The sequence below is a fragment of the Solanum dulcamara genome, chromosome 11 (genome assembly GCF_947179165.1).
Source record: "Solanum dulcamara chromosome 11, daSolDulc1.2, whole genome shotgun sequence".
In the NCBI taxonomy this organism is placed as follows: domain Eukaryota; kingdom Viridiplantae; phylum Streptophyta; class Magnoliopsida; order Solanales; family Solanaceae; genus Solanum; species Solanum dulcamara.
Genome location: NC_077247.1, coordinates 47,797,314 through 47,812,282, shown reverse-complemented (window position 1 = coordinate 47,812,282; position 14,969 = coordinate 47,797,314). Strand labels below are relative to the sequence as shown.

The 14,969-nt window shown below is 34.6% G+C and overlaps 1 protein-coding gene across 1 annotated transcript; it reads left to right on the top strand.

Annotated features, from left to right (window-relative positions):
* The first annotated feature begins 310 nt into the window (after nucleotides 1-310).
* On the top strand, nucleotides 311-3,455 carry LOC129872391 (serine/threonine/tyrosine-protein kinase HT1). The gene is made up of 4 exons (XM_055947382.1): nucleotides 311-473; nucleotides 759-1,967; nucleotides 2,200-2,655; nucleotides 2,940-3,455. The coding sequence occupies exons 2-4, from the start codon at nucleotides 1,206-1,208 to the stop codon at nucleotides 3,234-3,236; spliced, it is 1,515 nt and encodes a 504-aa protein (XP_055803357.1). The 5' UTR covers nucleotides 311-473; nucleotides 759-1,205; the 3' UTR covers nucleotides 3,237-3,455.
* The last annotated feature ends 11,514 nt before the right edge of the window (nucleotides 3,456-14,969 follow it).

The window sequence follows — 14,969 nt, the reverse complement described above, 5'->3', positions numbered from 1 at the left end:
TCAAAGCTTGAATTTAAAATATCTGATTGATTAAAGAAAAAGTAACTTATCTATTGCACAATATTTTTTTATTTTATTTAGATATAATTCATTATAGGCAAAATCAAAATTTCAATTTTAATATTCTGAATTTTTTAATAACTATATTAATTATTAATAATTAAATTCTAAATTTAATATTTATATTTATTTAATAATTTTTTTAATATGTATTATTGAAGCAAAAAAATAATACGTTTGATCGAACCCACACGCGACCCTCTAGCTCCGCCCTGCCACCCAGTAGTAGTTTTATATGAAAAAGGATATTAGTGTTAAATGGAGTGTGATGATTTTTCTTCTCTCTTCCCTCTATTACATTTATTAATGGCTTAAGAGAGAGAGAGAGAGAGAAGAGAGAGAGAAACGTGAAAAAAGAAGAAGAATAGAAGAGTTTGTATCAAAGATTGGTTCTTTAAGAAAACACCCTTTGGGTAAGTGTGTTGGTACACGGATCTTGGTTTTATAGGAAGGGTATTTTTAAGGAAATGGGTGTTTTTTTTCCTTCTTTCTTGATTACTTATCGATTTGTGATTTGTATTCGGGGAAATGATTACCTGAGTTGGTGGGGTAATGGGGTTTATCATGATGGGTATTTCTTTATCTTTAAGCCAATTGAGTATGCTTTTTAATGTTATTTTATTTTGGTGTTTTTTTTTAAAATTTTGTGAATAAAAACTTATATTCATATTTTATAATCTTGTTATGGGATCTTCCAGGTTTTGAGAGAAGATGATGGGGTGTTTGACTTTGGAGCTGAAGAGGGGTTGTTTTGCTTTTTGAGGTAACAGTTTGGTTTTCTGTCTGATGGTGGGCATTTGGCAGGTCTACAAGTTTGAATGGTTTTGCTGATGAACTGTTGTTTGTTAGAGGTTAAAAAGTTTTGATCTTTGGTTTAGTTGACAGAGATATTGGGATTTTTCCTGCTTTAGTTATTGTGTTGAAAAAGTTGATTGATCATTTATGGTTTATCTGCATATGGGTATGAAGGTTGGTGTTTGATTTCTTGATTTACTACCACCCTTTGATGGACTTGAAGAAATTGTCAATAGAAAACTTGGCAAATTTGAAGAGAGTTCTTGAATTTGAACCTTTTTCTGTGCTGAAGGAGGAGGAAAAGAACAGATTTTTTATTGGTTATCAGGTGTTCTAAGCTGATTGAAGAAATGGATGATGAAGTTAATTCTTGGATTAGGAGAACAAAGTTTTCTCATACAGTTTGTCATAGGTTGGATTCTGCAAGATTGACCTCTATTCCTATTAGTACTATTCAGTCAGGAAGAATTGCTGGTGCAAAAACTAGACCTGGAACAGGTTCTTTTAATTCAAGACCTGAGCCAACTGTTGTGCCACTTCAGCGCAACCCAACTACAAACAAGCAGAGGACTGTGTCACCTCATCCAGAAACATCAGTCCCGGATACCTTTAAGGAAGCTCGATCTAGTCAGAAGAGATTCTCGACTCCACGTCCACAAAGGAAGGAACATGAGAAGAAAATTGTGAGTAAGTCGTTTTACAAAGATCCCCGGGGATCGAAATCACCTATGTTAAGATCTCCTGGTTCAAGATCCCCAGCAAATACAAGCCCCCTTCGGAATTTCACATCATTCAAGTTCCATGACAAATCAAAGAGTCGGAAGGATTCAGCATGGAGTAGGTACTTTGATCATGGTGTTGGTAGGGTTAGTTCTGTGGAAACAGCAGATGAATATACAATTGATCTTTCTAAGCTCTTTCTTGGGCTAAGATTTGCACACGGTGCACACAGTCAGCTTTACCATGGGAAATACAAGGATGAAGCTGTTGCAGTGAAAATTATAAGAGTACCAGATGATGACGAAATTGGAGCTTTAGGAACTCGATTGGAGAACCAGTTTATTAGAGAAGTTACTCTCTTGCCTCGTCTCCACCATCCAAATGTTATAAAGGTATGAATTAATTTTCTTATTTGGTTCATTTCATATAAGTACATGGAACTCTGCTGTTGCATATATTTAACTGTATCTGATTATCCTGCCTATAAAAGATTCATGGACCAGTTAGTTCCATCATTTGCCTCTATAACTAGAATCTCCGTTTTTAGACAATAGGGCGATTGTGGTAACTTGTTGTCCTTATAAAATTTCTTTGTGATTGGTTCACATGACCCCTTTAATGCAGTTCGTAGGTGCATGCAAACAACCACCAGTTTTTTGTGTTGTTACCGAGTATATATCGGAGGGTTCTTTGAGAGCACACCTGCATAAGCTTGAACATAAGTCCCTAACCCTGGACAAATTGATTGCACTTGCCATGGATATTGCTCGTGGAATGGAATACATTCACTCGCAAGGCATAATTCATCGGGACCTCAAACCAGAGAATATACTTATCGATGAGGATTTTCACCTGAAAATCGCTGACTTTGGAATTGCTTGTGAGGAGGCATACTGTGATCTCCTGGCTGATGATCCAGGCACTTACCGTTGGATGGCACCAGAGATGATTAAGAGAAAATCATATGGAAGAAAGGTTGATGTATATGGCTTTGGACTCATTCTATGGGAAATGGTGTCTGGAACCATTCCTTATGAAGATATGACACCAGTACAGGCTGCTTTTGCTGTTGTAAACAAGGTATGATCCAACATTTGGTACTTTCTTATTCACATAAATATTTCTGGAACTCTTGTGATCTTGTGCTGTCATGATATAATCAGTTATCTCTGGACTTGTACATTTGGATAATGGCATAAATAACTTTTATTTCTGCATGGCTGAACACTTTGATGTGATAGCAACCCATGTGCCCTCAGACCTCCACCGTCCATCCCAACAAAACTCCTCTTTGATGCTTCTTCATAAACTGTGAATTAGGAGTATATTTTATCCTAAAAGCACTTGTTTTTGGGACCTTTCAGAATATGAGACCACCTATCCATGGGGACTGCCCTCCAGCCATGAGAGGTTTAATTGAACTGTGTTGGGCTTTGCAACCAGAAAAGAGACCTGAGTTTTGGCAGATTGTGAAGGTACTGGAGCAGTTTGAATCATCAGTCGCTCATGATGGAACTCTGAATCTTGTTCAGAAGACGATGTGTCTAGATCACAAGAAAGGGCTTCATCATTGGATCCAAAAGCTTGGTCATGTACATCAAAATACTTCATTACATCAAAATGTTTCCTCAATGCCCATGCCGAAACCTAAGTTCGCTTGAGTTTTCTGGATGATCTGACTTTTGTAGTTTTACCAGGTCTCTGTGTAATTAAACTTCTTTTGGTTTAATACTGTTGTATATCTCTATTCCATCATCAAGAGAATGTGAATTATTAGACTGTAGGTGTGCATTGAGGTGGTCTCTGTAATTTTACCTATTTGGTACACAAAGTATGATCATTAGTTCTTGAATGCAAGTGCCATTTGCAAGGCTTGGTAAGGCCTTTGTAATTTTGCATGATAGGTACACAAAATATGATCATCAGACAACCATTGCCAGTGCTTTTAAGTGGAATAAAAATATGATCATCAGACAAAATACGCCATCTGCAAGGCTAGGTTAAGCTGAATGGAATAGTTTCTACTCTTTTTAAGTGGTATATTATATACTTCTTAAGCCAAGACAACCATGCTAATAAACATATAGTGCTTTTACTTGCATTACACATTACTTCTGAAGTTTTCTACTACGTTCATAATATTGCTTGCTTAAGATCCTCGAAATGCATTGTCTGCTTTTTGCTTCAGGTGATTTTTGAGTCAATGATAAGGTTTGTGATTTTCGGATTTGTATTTTGTTGAAGCTTGACACCTACAGGCCGCCGCTGCTGATTGCTAGTGACATAGCTAATGCTGCTTGTTAATTGTTGACATGTGTTTGTCCACCCTTCTTTTGAATGTTGTTATCGGTAGTATTAACTGGATCACTGCTACAGGGTGCTTATCTGAATGTAAAAACTGGTATCATTTATCAATATTAGAGTTAACAATGTTGATTTGGAGGAGCTGATTGGTTACCGCTGCATTACTTAGTGACTCATTATATCTGTATCTGCTGAAGGCTTGGATGAATACATTTTTAGGGACTATCTTGCATATTTTGCATATTTGAGATTGTTGTAATGGACACAGGACACACTTGTTACACAATTGAATAGTAGACATGTGAAGATGAATTGGTGCTGCTGAGGTGCATCACTTGTCTTATTTGCTTGCATTTAACATCTGTTTCCAACTATGCCAACACCCTCTTGCATCCTTCATGTGTTGCCAGACTTTTGCTTTGCAGGTTGCAGGTCAGAGAAGAAAGCCGGGGCCAATGGTTCCGTACATTTTAAAAGGAAAGAAGATAATTTGATTGCCATGCTGCACATTAAATTACTTGCTACTTATTGCATCAACTTGCAGAGACTTGGTTTTCCTTTCTTATAGGTATGTAAGCCCATCTACTCCTCTACATCTTGAATGGAAATTAAATATCTTCTCATTTATTAACCCTGTTGTTGTGTCTCCAGAATGTCTATAAGGACCACAAAGTTGGTACTGAACTTTACTAATGTTGCACTTGCATGTTATACGTGTATCGACCTGTTCATGGAAGCATCGTTAATTCATTTCTTTTCTATTTAAATAACGAAAGTAAATACAACTAGATTATCGTATGTGCACATGAATCTTGTATTGAAGAATATATCAAAAACCAGTGGCTGGATATTTTTGATATCATGGTTCATGTGAACTAGTAATGAACCATCGTTCAACTAGATTATTGTATGTGTGCATGAGACTAGTTTTATAACGTTCAATGAACCATCGTTTGCATGGTTTCCGTGATATTGGTAATGTGATTAGAATATGTACAGATGCAACTTGATTCCTTTTTGACAGTTTGAAGTGGAAAAAGTAGTGAAATATATATATGTTTTGTGTATTACTATTGGCGTTCACATGTTAGCTATGGTGGATATTTTTGATATCATGGTTCATGTGAATTGAAGCTTTAAAAGACCAATATGAGTTGTGGTGCAGTGGTGAAACTGCTTCACTCTTAATCAAAGGTCTCGAATTCGAGCCCTAGGTATGAAGAAAATTATATTGGGAGCGCCAACCCAAATGGGTCTTGCAGTGCGCGATTCGAATTTAGTCGGGCTTTGAAAGATCCTGGAGGATTTTGGAGATGTGGTCCCTTCCTTCTGTGTAAACTCACTAATTTTCTTAAAAAAATCTCGAGAGCTACAGAGTATTCTAGAAGCTGTCGTATTGTTGAAAAATCACGAGAAACATTGACAAAACATGTCTCATCTTGAAGCAGACAATGAATTGGTTTGCATAAACACACTCCCACTGGTGTTGGAATCGGTTTTGAAACAAAACATGTGCACCTGTTGTTTGCAGAGTCCACATCGTCTTATTTATTGGAAAATTATGGGAAAAACTTTCGAATTCCATCCCTTGTGAAAATCATAATTTTATGGGCTAATTTTGCAATTCTTAATTCTATCAAAAACTCTCTGCAACTGCATGTCTGAGACAAGTTAAATTTGTGCTTTTTGTTATCCAAGAATTAATCTTAAACATTATATACATAAAATTAACACAAGAGTGAGAACTTTGTTTTTCGATCTTGAGTGCTTAATATTCAATTAAACTAAAGAAATTCAATCGATAGTGATAGAATTTCATTATACATAAAGGAGGGTAGGAGTGTTCACGATTTGGATAAAAATCGATTCAAATTGAAAAATCAAATCAAATTGATTTTTTATTTGATTTGATTTTACATTTTTAAAAATCGACAATATTTGATTTGGTTTTGGTTTAGTTCAAGGAAAATCAAAGAAATAATTGAACCGACAAATTATATACATATTGTTTTTAATAATAATATATACCTAATGCATTATTTTTTATGAACATTTTTTTATGCAAAAAATGTAGCACATTAATTGACAATAGTAAGATATGATGCGTCTTTTGTTTGTACAATTATATCATTAGCTTATGCAGTTTTCGTTATCGAGATATCTTTTTTTTTTCATTGTTCCCAGGGATTTTTTGGGGAATCTGCTCCCATGCTGCAAACAGTCAAATCTGAACTGAACCCTGTCGCTCTTCTTTCTTTCCTCGCGAGCAGGAAGCACACCAGCAGCGTGCGTTGCGTGATTCTACTGTGTTTTTTGCACTTGACTGGGTGGACAGTTGACCGGAAGATAACTTCGATTCGCCCGGCCAGCAGGCGGGCGTCGTGCTTATCTTGTGTGACAACACTACAGAGCGAGTTGCTCTTCTAGGCGGACAACTGTGTGACAACACTACAGAGAAAGCGACGCTTTCGTGTAACATGCTATGGTCTCAACGCCTTTACGAGGTAGTGATGAGTTTCACGCGCTCTAAGCCCGGCCTGTGCGCGGTTAGGAAGATTGGCCGCAGAGCGGTACCACCCACCCTACCCTACCACCTATAGGTGGCCGTTCTACAGCCGCCCGAAAAGGAACTGCAGTGATCTTGAATAGGGATCCTACAGCGATAAATAGAATCCCCATAAAAATACCACTAGATCGAGCACCAGTGATTTCGTTATTCAGTAAGTTTATATTGTTTAGTACATTGGATTAACTAACAATATAAGAAGAAAGTTAAAAATAATTAAAATTCTTGTATAAGAATTATAAGATCCAAAATGGCACAAAAATAATTTTTTTTAAGGAATTATTGTCTTTTTTTTATATTTTGAATGAATTGTTTCTTTTATTTTTCTGTATAGTTATTAATCGAATAACCGAATCAAATTGAAACCAATAATAACCAAACAAATGGGTGTATTTTATTTTGTTTGATTTTAATAATTTTAAAATTGATTAAATTAGTTTGATTTTGATTTTGATCAATAACCGTTCCAAACTGATCCATGAACGGGCTGAAGGAGGGTATAAAAAAACTGTTGTTTATTTTATGATTGGAGGATTTGTATGCATGTTGAACGTTTTATGTCAATTAGCTGAGTTACATTCACAAAAAAGAAAAACAACAACAACAATTCAGTGCAATCCACAAGTGGGGTCTAGTGAGTGTAGGATATACGCAGATCTTACCACTATTTCATGGAGATAGATAGATTATTTCTAAAAGATTCTCAGCTTGAAAGTCACAGTTCCAAGTACGAGAGAAAAAAAATATATAGCATAAAGAAAAATAAAAAAATAAAAAATAAAAAATACTAATAATAAAATAGTAAAAATAGAAATAAAAATAAAAATAAAATGTAATGCAAAATTTACAAGACAAACACAATAACTATAGCAAAGTACTACAGTAATCAAAGGCAATAGCAACACAATTATAAAGGCATGTCTAGACCTATGACCACCCTTAATCGACACACGGTAACCATTCTATCCATACTAGCCTTCTACCCTAATCCGCGACCTCCAGTTTTTTCTATTGAAGGTCATGTCTTCGGTGATATGGAGTACCACTATGTCTTGTCTAATCACCTCTCTCCAATACTTTTTCGCTCTACGCTTATCTCTCCGCATAGCCCCCAAATCCAACCGTTCGTACCTTCTAACTGGGGCGTCGACACCGCTCATCTACACATGCTCAAACCATCTTAGTCTCGCTTCTCTCATCTTGTCGACCACAGATGCCACTTTCACCTTCTCCCGAATAACATCATTCCTAGTGTGTCCACACATCCATCTCAGTATCCTCATCTCTGCAACATGCATTTTCTAAACATGAGAGTTCTTTATTCGCAGTACTCCACTCCATATAAGAACGCTGGTCTAATAATCATTCTGTAGAACTTACCTTTAAGTTTAGGCGTTACCTTCTTATCACACAAGATTCTCTATTTCAACCATGCTCCCCCAATGCTGTGCGTGACATCATCATCGATGTCCCAACTACTCTAGATGATGGATCCAAGATATTTAAAATTTTCTGTCTTGGGGATAGGTTGGGTGGCAAGCCTCACTTCCCTACCCTTTTCATCCACCACATCACTAAATTTGCACTCTAAGTATTCTGTTTTGGTCCTATTCAATCTGAACCCTTTGGACTCCAGCGTTTGTCTCCAAACCTCCAACCTATAATTAACTCTGTTCCGAGTCTCATCAATCAAAACTATATCATCCGCAAATAGTATACACCATGGAACCTCCTCCTGAATAGACCGTGTCAGCTCATCCATCACTAAGGCAAAAAGAAAAGGGCTCAACATCGATCCCTAGTGTAGTCCCACCTCAACAGAAAAATGCTCTGAGTCACTTCCCACCGTCCTAACCCGAGTCTTGGCTCCAGCATACATGTGCTTTATCGTCCTAATATACACTATCGGGACACCTTTAGCCTCCAGACACCTCTAGAGAACATCCCTCGGAACTTTGTCATAAGCCTTTTCAAGGTCAATGAACACCATATGGAGATCCCTTTTTCTTTCTCTAAATTTCTCCACCAGTCTCCACATAAGATGGATTGCTTCAGTAGTCGACCGTCCCACATGAATCCGAACTGGTTCTCTAAGATTGACACTTCTCTCCTCACCCTCATCTCCACCACTCTCTTCCAAATCTTCATAGTGTGGCTTAGTAATTTGATACCCTTGTAATTATTATAGTTTTGGATATCACCCTTATTCTTGTACAATGGAACCATAGTACTCCACCTCTATTCATCAGGCATCTTAGAAGTCTTTAAAATAACATTAAATAACTTAGTCAACCACTCCAAATCTGCTTTATTAATGCTCTTTCAAAAGTTCACCGAAATCTCATCAGGCCCTGTCGCTCTCCCCTCCTCATTCTGCTAACAACACGTCTAACCTCCTCAACCTCAAAACACCTTCAGTACCCAAAGTCTCGAAGACAATGAGAGTACGCCAAATCTCCCAGTACAATGTCTCTATCTCCTTAATGTGAGTGTTAGCAAAGAGAATGTAAAAAGACAAAAGAATATTTTATTGATTTCTTCTATTTGAATGGAATTAAAGAGAATAAATAATATAATTTATTTTTTTAAGAAAATGTACTTTTTATCATAAATAATTAAATTTTTTCTATGAAAAAATTAACACATAATTTATTTTTGGTAAAAATTTGGAGCCGCAAAGCATATGCCTTATTTATCAAAGCATAGAACATGCCCGGACATTATATCAAATCACAAACAGGCAGTGCATCCAAACTACAGTGCGCTCTTTCTACCCTCATTGATTAAGTACATACTAAAGTCTAACTAAAAGATTCAGACTCTTATGCTTCCCACCCCTTTTTCCTTTTCCGTGTGTGTGCAAATGCATGTGTTCTTTGCATAGATCTAACCTTTGGAAATGGAGGCTTTATGAAAGGAAAGGAAACAGAAGGTGAAATGTCATTGTAAAGTGGCTAATAAATGAGTCATATACTTTCCATTTAAGAGATATTCCACTATTATGAGCAGGTCACATTTTGTACACAACAACAACAAAAAAAAAGATAGAGTAAACGTGTAAGAGACATAAAACATATCAAATATGCAATTTTACAGTTATTAATATCAAAATTTCAAACATATGATCATTTATAACTGATTTTATTCCTTTAATATGTGGAGTAGAAAATCTAAGATCCATTATTTATTTGATTGAAAGACATCATTATTGGCTTTTGTTGAGCTTGATTTATGGTTTTTGACGATTTAGGTTGCATCTAAGTAAAACCGTTTCAGTAAAATCTGTCAAAAACTTTTGATGATCCGCTGGGAATTTGTTCCAAACTTATAACATAATTTATACTAAAATCTAGTGCTTCGCCAGAATTTATACCGTCAAAAACGGGCTGATCCACCATATTTGTTCTAAAGTTACAACACAAGTAATAATAAACTTCTGATGATTAATCATGACTTGTGGCTAGTACATTCTAAATCTTATGTTGATCTTTTAATAGGGGTGTGCAAAAATCGAATTAAGAAAAAAATATTGATTTATTGTTATTGGGTTACAGATTTTTAATGGTTTTATAAAAAAAAATTATCGGATTATTGGTTTGATTTTGATTTTTTAATATCGGGTTATTGAATAAATTGATAATCCATTAAAACTGTATCAATTTACTACTTTACCCTATATAAATGTTAAATATTAATATCATTACCTACTAGTTAGTGTGTTTACCCTTTCGCATTCAATTCACACTCCACGTTGACTTTGAGTTCACAAGAAATAAATTATTTTATTTGTGTTGCACTTGTATAATTTTTTTAATGTTAGTTATTACTATTTCTATTTTATGAGTATTTTATAAAAATTACATTATTATCCTGTCACGCCAACTTGTCGGAGAAGTCATATATTTATTTTTTGTGCATTTTCTTATTGGTTAAATCGAAAATCGAACCACCAGGGGCAAAAAATTGATAAAAAAATATCTTATTGAGTTAAATATTTGTTTAGTATATTTAAAAATTAAAAATTGATAATACATAAAATCGAACCGAATTGATTGATAGGATGAAAAGTTAAATAGCAACGAAAAAATGATCCTACTTGTGCAAATTGCCATATACCCGAGATTGGACCTAACGGATTAGCTAGATACAATGTCCCAACGATAAAAGCCCGGGCGACCTATGGGTTCATCCACATTTTGGGTTATACTTCATTTAAGCCCAACAAAACTATGTGTTATTTTGCCTAATCTATTTGTTCATTTGCAATTACAATTTTGCAACTCTTTCATCTCTATTTACTTCTTTCTCTAGATAAAGATAAACATGTATAACAAATGTCGAGTAGCCAATATATTGTCTCTTATCTTGTAACCTAACCAAGTAGAATCCTAGTTTTTTCACCATGTTTCCTAAAAAAGTAATACAAAATATGATATGAGTGATGAAATCATAATATTTAATAAATAAATAATAATAATAATACTAAAATCGCATTAAGTAAATATTGTGAATTAATAAGTCATAATAAAAATGATTATAATTCTAACACAGCCAAAAAAATAAGTTGGGATAACCCTATTTTTTGGGTGTTTATAAGCTGCTTTAGATATCCAAAGTCAAACATACCCAATTTTTTTGGGGGCTTATTTTAAGCACAAAATGACTTTAAAGTGGGTCAGCCAAATACTCAAAATAGTTGAAAACAACTTATAAACCAATCCAAACGAACGCTAAATCATCTTAAAATAAGTTTAATAAGTTGTATTAATTGCATGACTAAACATTAAAGAAAAACTAAAATTAGGTTATGTATTTTAATTGTCTAAACTAATATAATACTAAAGAGCAAATATTCAACATTATTGTCATTCTTAGTGATGAATTGATTTTTTTGTTAGCATTAGTATTGATTTTATTTTGTTTGAGCTTTATTAGAGTTACTAATATCTATGGACTATAATTTTTACTAAACTAAATAAAATTCCAACTCTCAAACTTGAAATAGTATGTTAAAAGATAAAAACTATTAAAAAGTATTACAAATATTTATAAATTATATCAAAGTAAATACTTTTATGTATAAAATAAATGTATTTTTTTTTTATATATATATCATGTCGGATTGATTTGGTATTGGATTGACTTTTTTTAGTTAAAATCAAAACCCAAATATAGTTAAAAAAATTTCAATACCAAATTAAGTCGAACCAAATCACTAGTTAAATATTTCTTTTTCGATTTGATTCAATTTAAGGATCTATTTTGTTCACCCCTATTTGCTATACCGGACCCCACTCTCAAGTTTTTTCAGCTAGTTATCCAAGTACATTCGGAGCCTCGTTAGTAATGAAATATGTAGTTGTATACATTTAAATTCTTATTGAATTTATGTTGATCATGAAATTATTAAGACTATATTTCAATTTCAAGATGTTTGAAACACCGCGACACTATGAGCTTGTTTGAATGAGTTTATAGCTTATGGTTTATAAACAAAAAATTATAAGTTATAATTTTTAATTTATGACTATTTACTTATTTTTTAAAATTTTAACTCTATGGATCAAAGAAATCATGCTATATGTAGTATTTTCCAGATGACGTGATATGTCACTAACATTACCTTTCAATCGATGCCACGTCCAAATGTTGCTGTCACTGGATCAATAAGAATTGGAAGGCATATATACTTTGTAGGTATTTAATTAGTAAGGTGAAAACAAATAAAGTAGTGTTATAAAATAAACTAAATCTAGCAATTTGAGACGGAGAGAATCTGAGAGAAGAAAGAACAAAAGAGAATTATCGTATGTATATTTTGTACTAATATGTTTTCTATGTGTATCTTCCATATCAATTATGCCTCTATATATATATATGCATAATTTAGTGGGCTGTCCATTTTCAGTGGGCCCCACTTATTTAAATAATTTTGTTTAGTGGACATTCCACATATTCTACTTAACACTCCCCCTTAGATGTCCACGTGTAATGTGCCGCTATAAAAATACTTTACAAGAAATAAGATACATAGTTATTCTGATGTTGTGCCTCGTTAAAACCTTACTAGGAAAAAACCCAGTGGGAAAAGCCTAATGAAGGAAAAAGAGTACACAAATCTGGTAATACGCCTTGATTGCCGCCTCATTAAAAATCTTGCCAGGAAAACCCAATGGGACAAAAATCGTGGTTAAGGGAAAAAGAGTGCAGCGCGTATTTTACTCCCCCTGATGAAAACTTCATTTGATATTTTGGAGACGGCGCATTCCAACCTTATGCCTTAGCTTCTCAAAAGTTGATGTTAGTAATGCCCTTGTGAATAAATCTGCAAGATTATCACTTGAACGAACTTGTTGTACATCAATTTCACCATTTTTCTGAAGATCATGTGTGAAGAATAATTTTGGTGAAATGTGTTTCGTTCTGTCTCCTTTTATGAAGTCACCTTTCAATTGAGCTATGCACGCGGCATTGTCTTCGAATATAATTGTGGGTATTTTAACATTATTTTCCAAACCACATCTTTCTTTGATGAACTGTATCATCGATCTCAACCACACACATTCTCTACTTGCTTCATGAATTGCTATTATTTCAGCATGATTTGAAGAATTAGCAACAATGGACTGTTTTGTAGATCGCCATGATATAGCAGTTCCTCCGTGTGTAAATAGATAATCTGTTTGAGATCGAGCTTTATGTGGGTCTGATAAATAACCTGCATCTGCATAACCAATAAGGTCTGCGCATCCTTTGTTAGTATAAAACAAACTTATATCAATAGTACCCTTCAGGTATCGCAAAATATGTTTGATACTGTTCCAATGCCTTCGCGTTGGGGATGAACTATACCTTGCTAGCAAATTGACAGAAAATGTTATATCAGGCCTAGTTGCGTTAGCAAGGTACATAAGTGCGCCAATAACACTGAGATATGGTACTTCAGAACCAAGAGTTTCTTCATCCTCTTCTGGAGGTCGAAACTGATCCTTTTCAACTTCAAGTGATCGAACAACCATTGGAGTACTTAATGGATGTGCTTTGTCTATGTAAAATCTTTTTAAGATTTTCTCAGTGTAGGCAGATTGATGGACAAAAACTCCGTCTGCTAAATGTTCAATTTGCAGACCTAGACAAAGTTTTGTCTTTTCAAGGTCTTTCATTTCAAATTCTTTCTTTAGATATTCAATTGCCTTTTGGACCTCTTCAGGGGTTCCAATGAGATTTATATCATCAACATAAACGGCGAGTATAACAAACTCTGATTTTGTTTTCTTAATAAAAACACATGGACAAATGACATCATTTATATAGCCTTCATTTATCAAGTACTCACTGAGGCGATTATACCACATACGCCCTGATTGTTTTAAACCATATAATGATCTTTGTAGTTTTATTGAGTACATTTTCGGAGACTTTTTACATGCTTCAGGCAATTTTAATCCATTTGGAATTTTCATGGAAATTTCATTATCAAGTGAACCATAAAGGTAAGCTGTAACTACATCCATTAGATGTATTTCAAGATTTTTATGTATAGCTAAACTGATGAGATATCGAAAAGTTATTCCATCCATAACTGGTGAATATGTTTCTTCATAGTTGACTCCGAATCTTTGAGAGAATCCTTGTGCAACAAGGCGTGCCTTATATCTTACAATTTTATTTCTCTCATTTCGTTTTCTAACAAAAACTCATTTATAGCCAACTGGTTTTACACCTTCAGGATTTTGGACTACAGGTCCAAAAATCTCACGTTTAGCAAGTGAGTCTAATTCTGATTGAATTGCCTTTTGTCATTCTGGCCAATCACATCTACGTCGACATTCTTCGACGGATTTAGGCTCAAGACTTTCACTATCTTGCATGAGGTTAAGTGCAACATTATATGCAAAAACATTATCAACCGTGATTTTAGATCGATCTAATTTTATCTCATCATCGAAAGAACTTATTGAAAGTTTTTCATTCACTTGAGTCTCGGGTTCACTGATTTCTTCAGGAATATCAGGATTACTCAAATCTTGACTTTCTTCAGGAGGTTCTATTGTAGTATCATCTTTATTGTTTCTCACGCTTCTCTTTCTAGGATTTTTATCCTTTGAACCCAACGGTCTACCACGCTTCTGGCGTGTTTGGGATTCAGAAGCTATAATACTTTTAGATGGTCCTTTTGGGACATCAATCTGGATAGGTACATTCACTGCAGGGATATGTGACTTAGTTATCCGTTTTAAATCAGTAAATGCATCTGGCATTTGATTTGTTATTTTCTGCAAGTGGATGATCTTCTGGACCTCTTGTTCACATGTGCGAGTACGTGGATCAAAATGTGATAGTGATGAAACTTTCCACGCAATTTCTTTTTCTTTTTCGGATTCCTTTTTCTCTCCCCCTAATGGCGGGAAAATTGTTTCATCAAACCGACAATCTGCAAATCGAGCAGTGAATAAATCTCCAGTCAACGGTTCAAGGTATCGAATTATGGAGGGTGAGTCAAACCCAACATATATGTCCAACC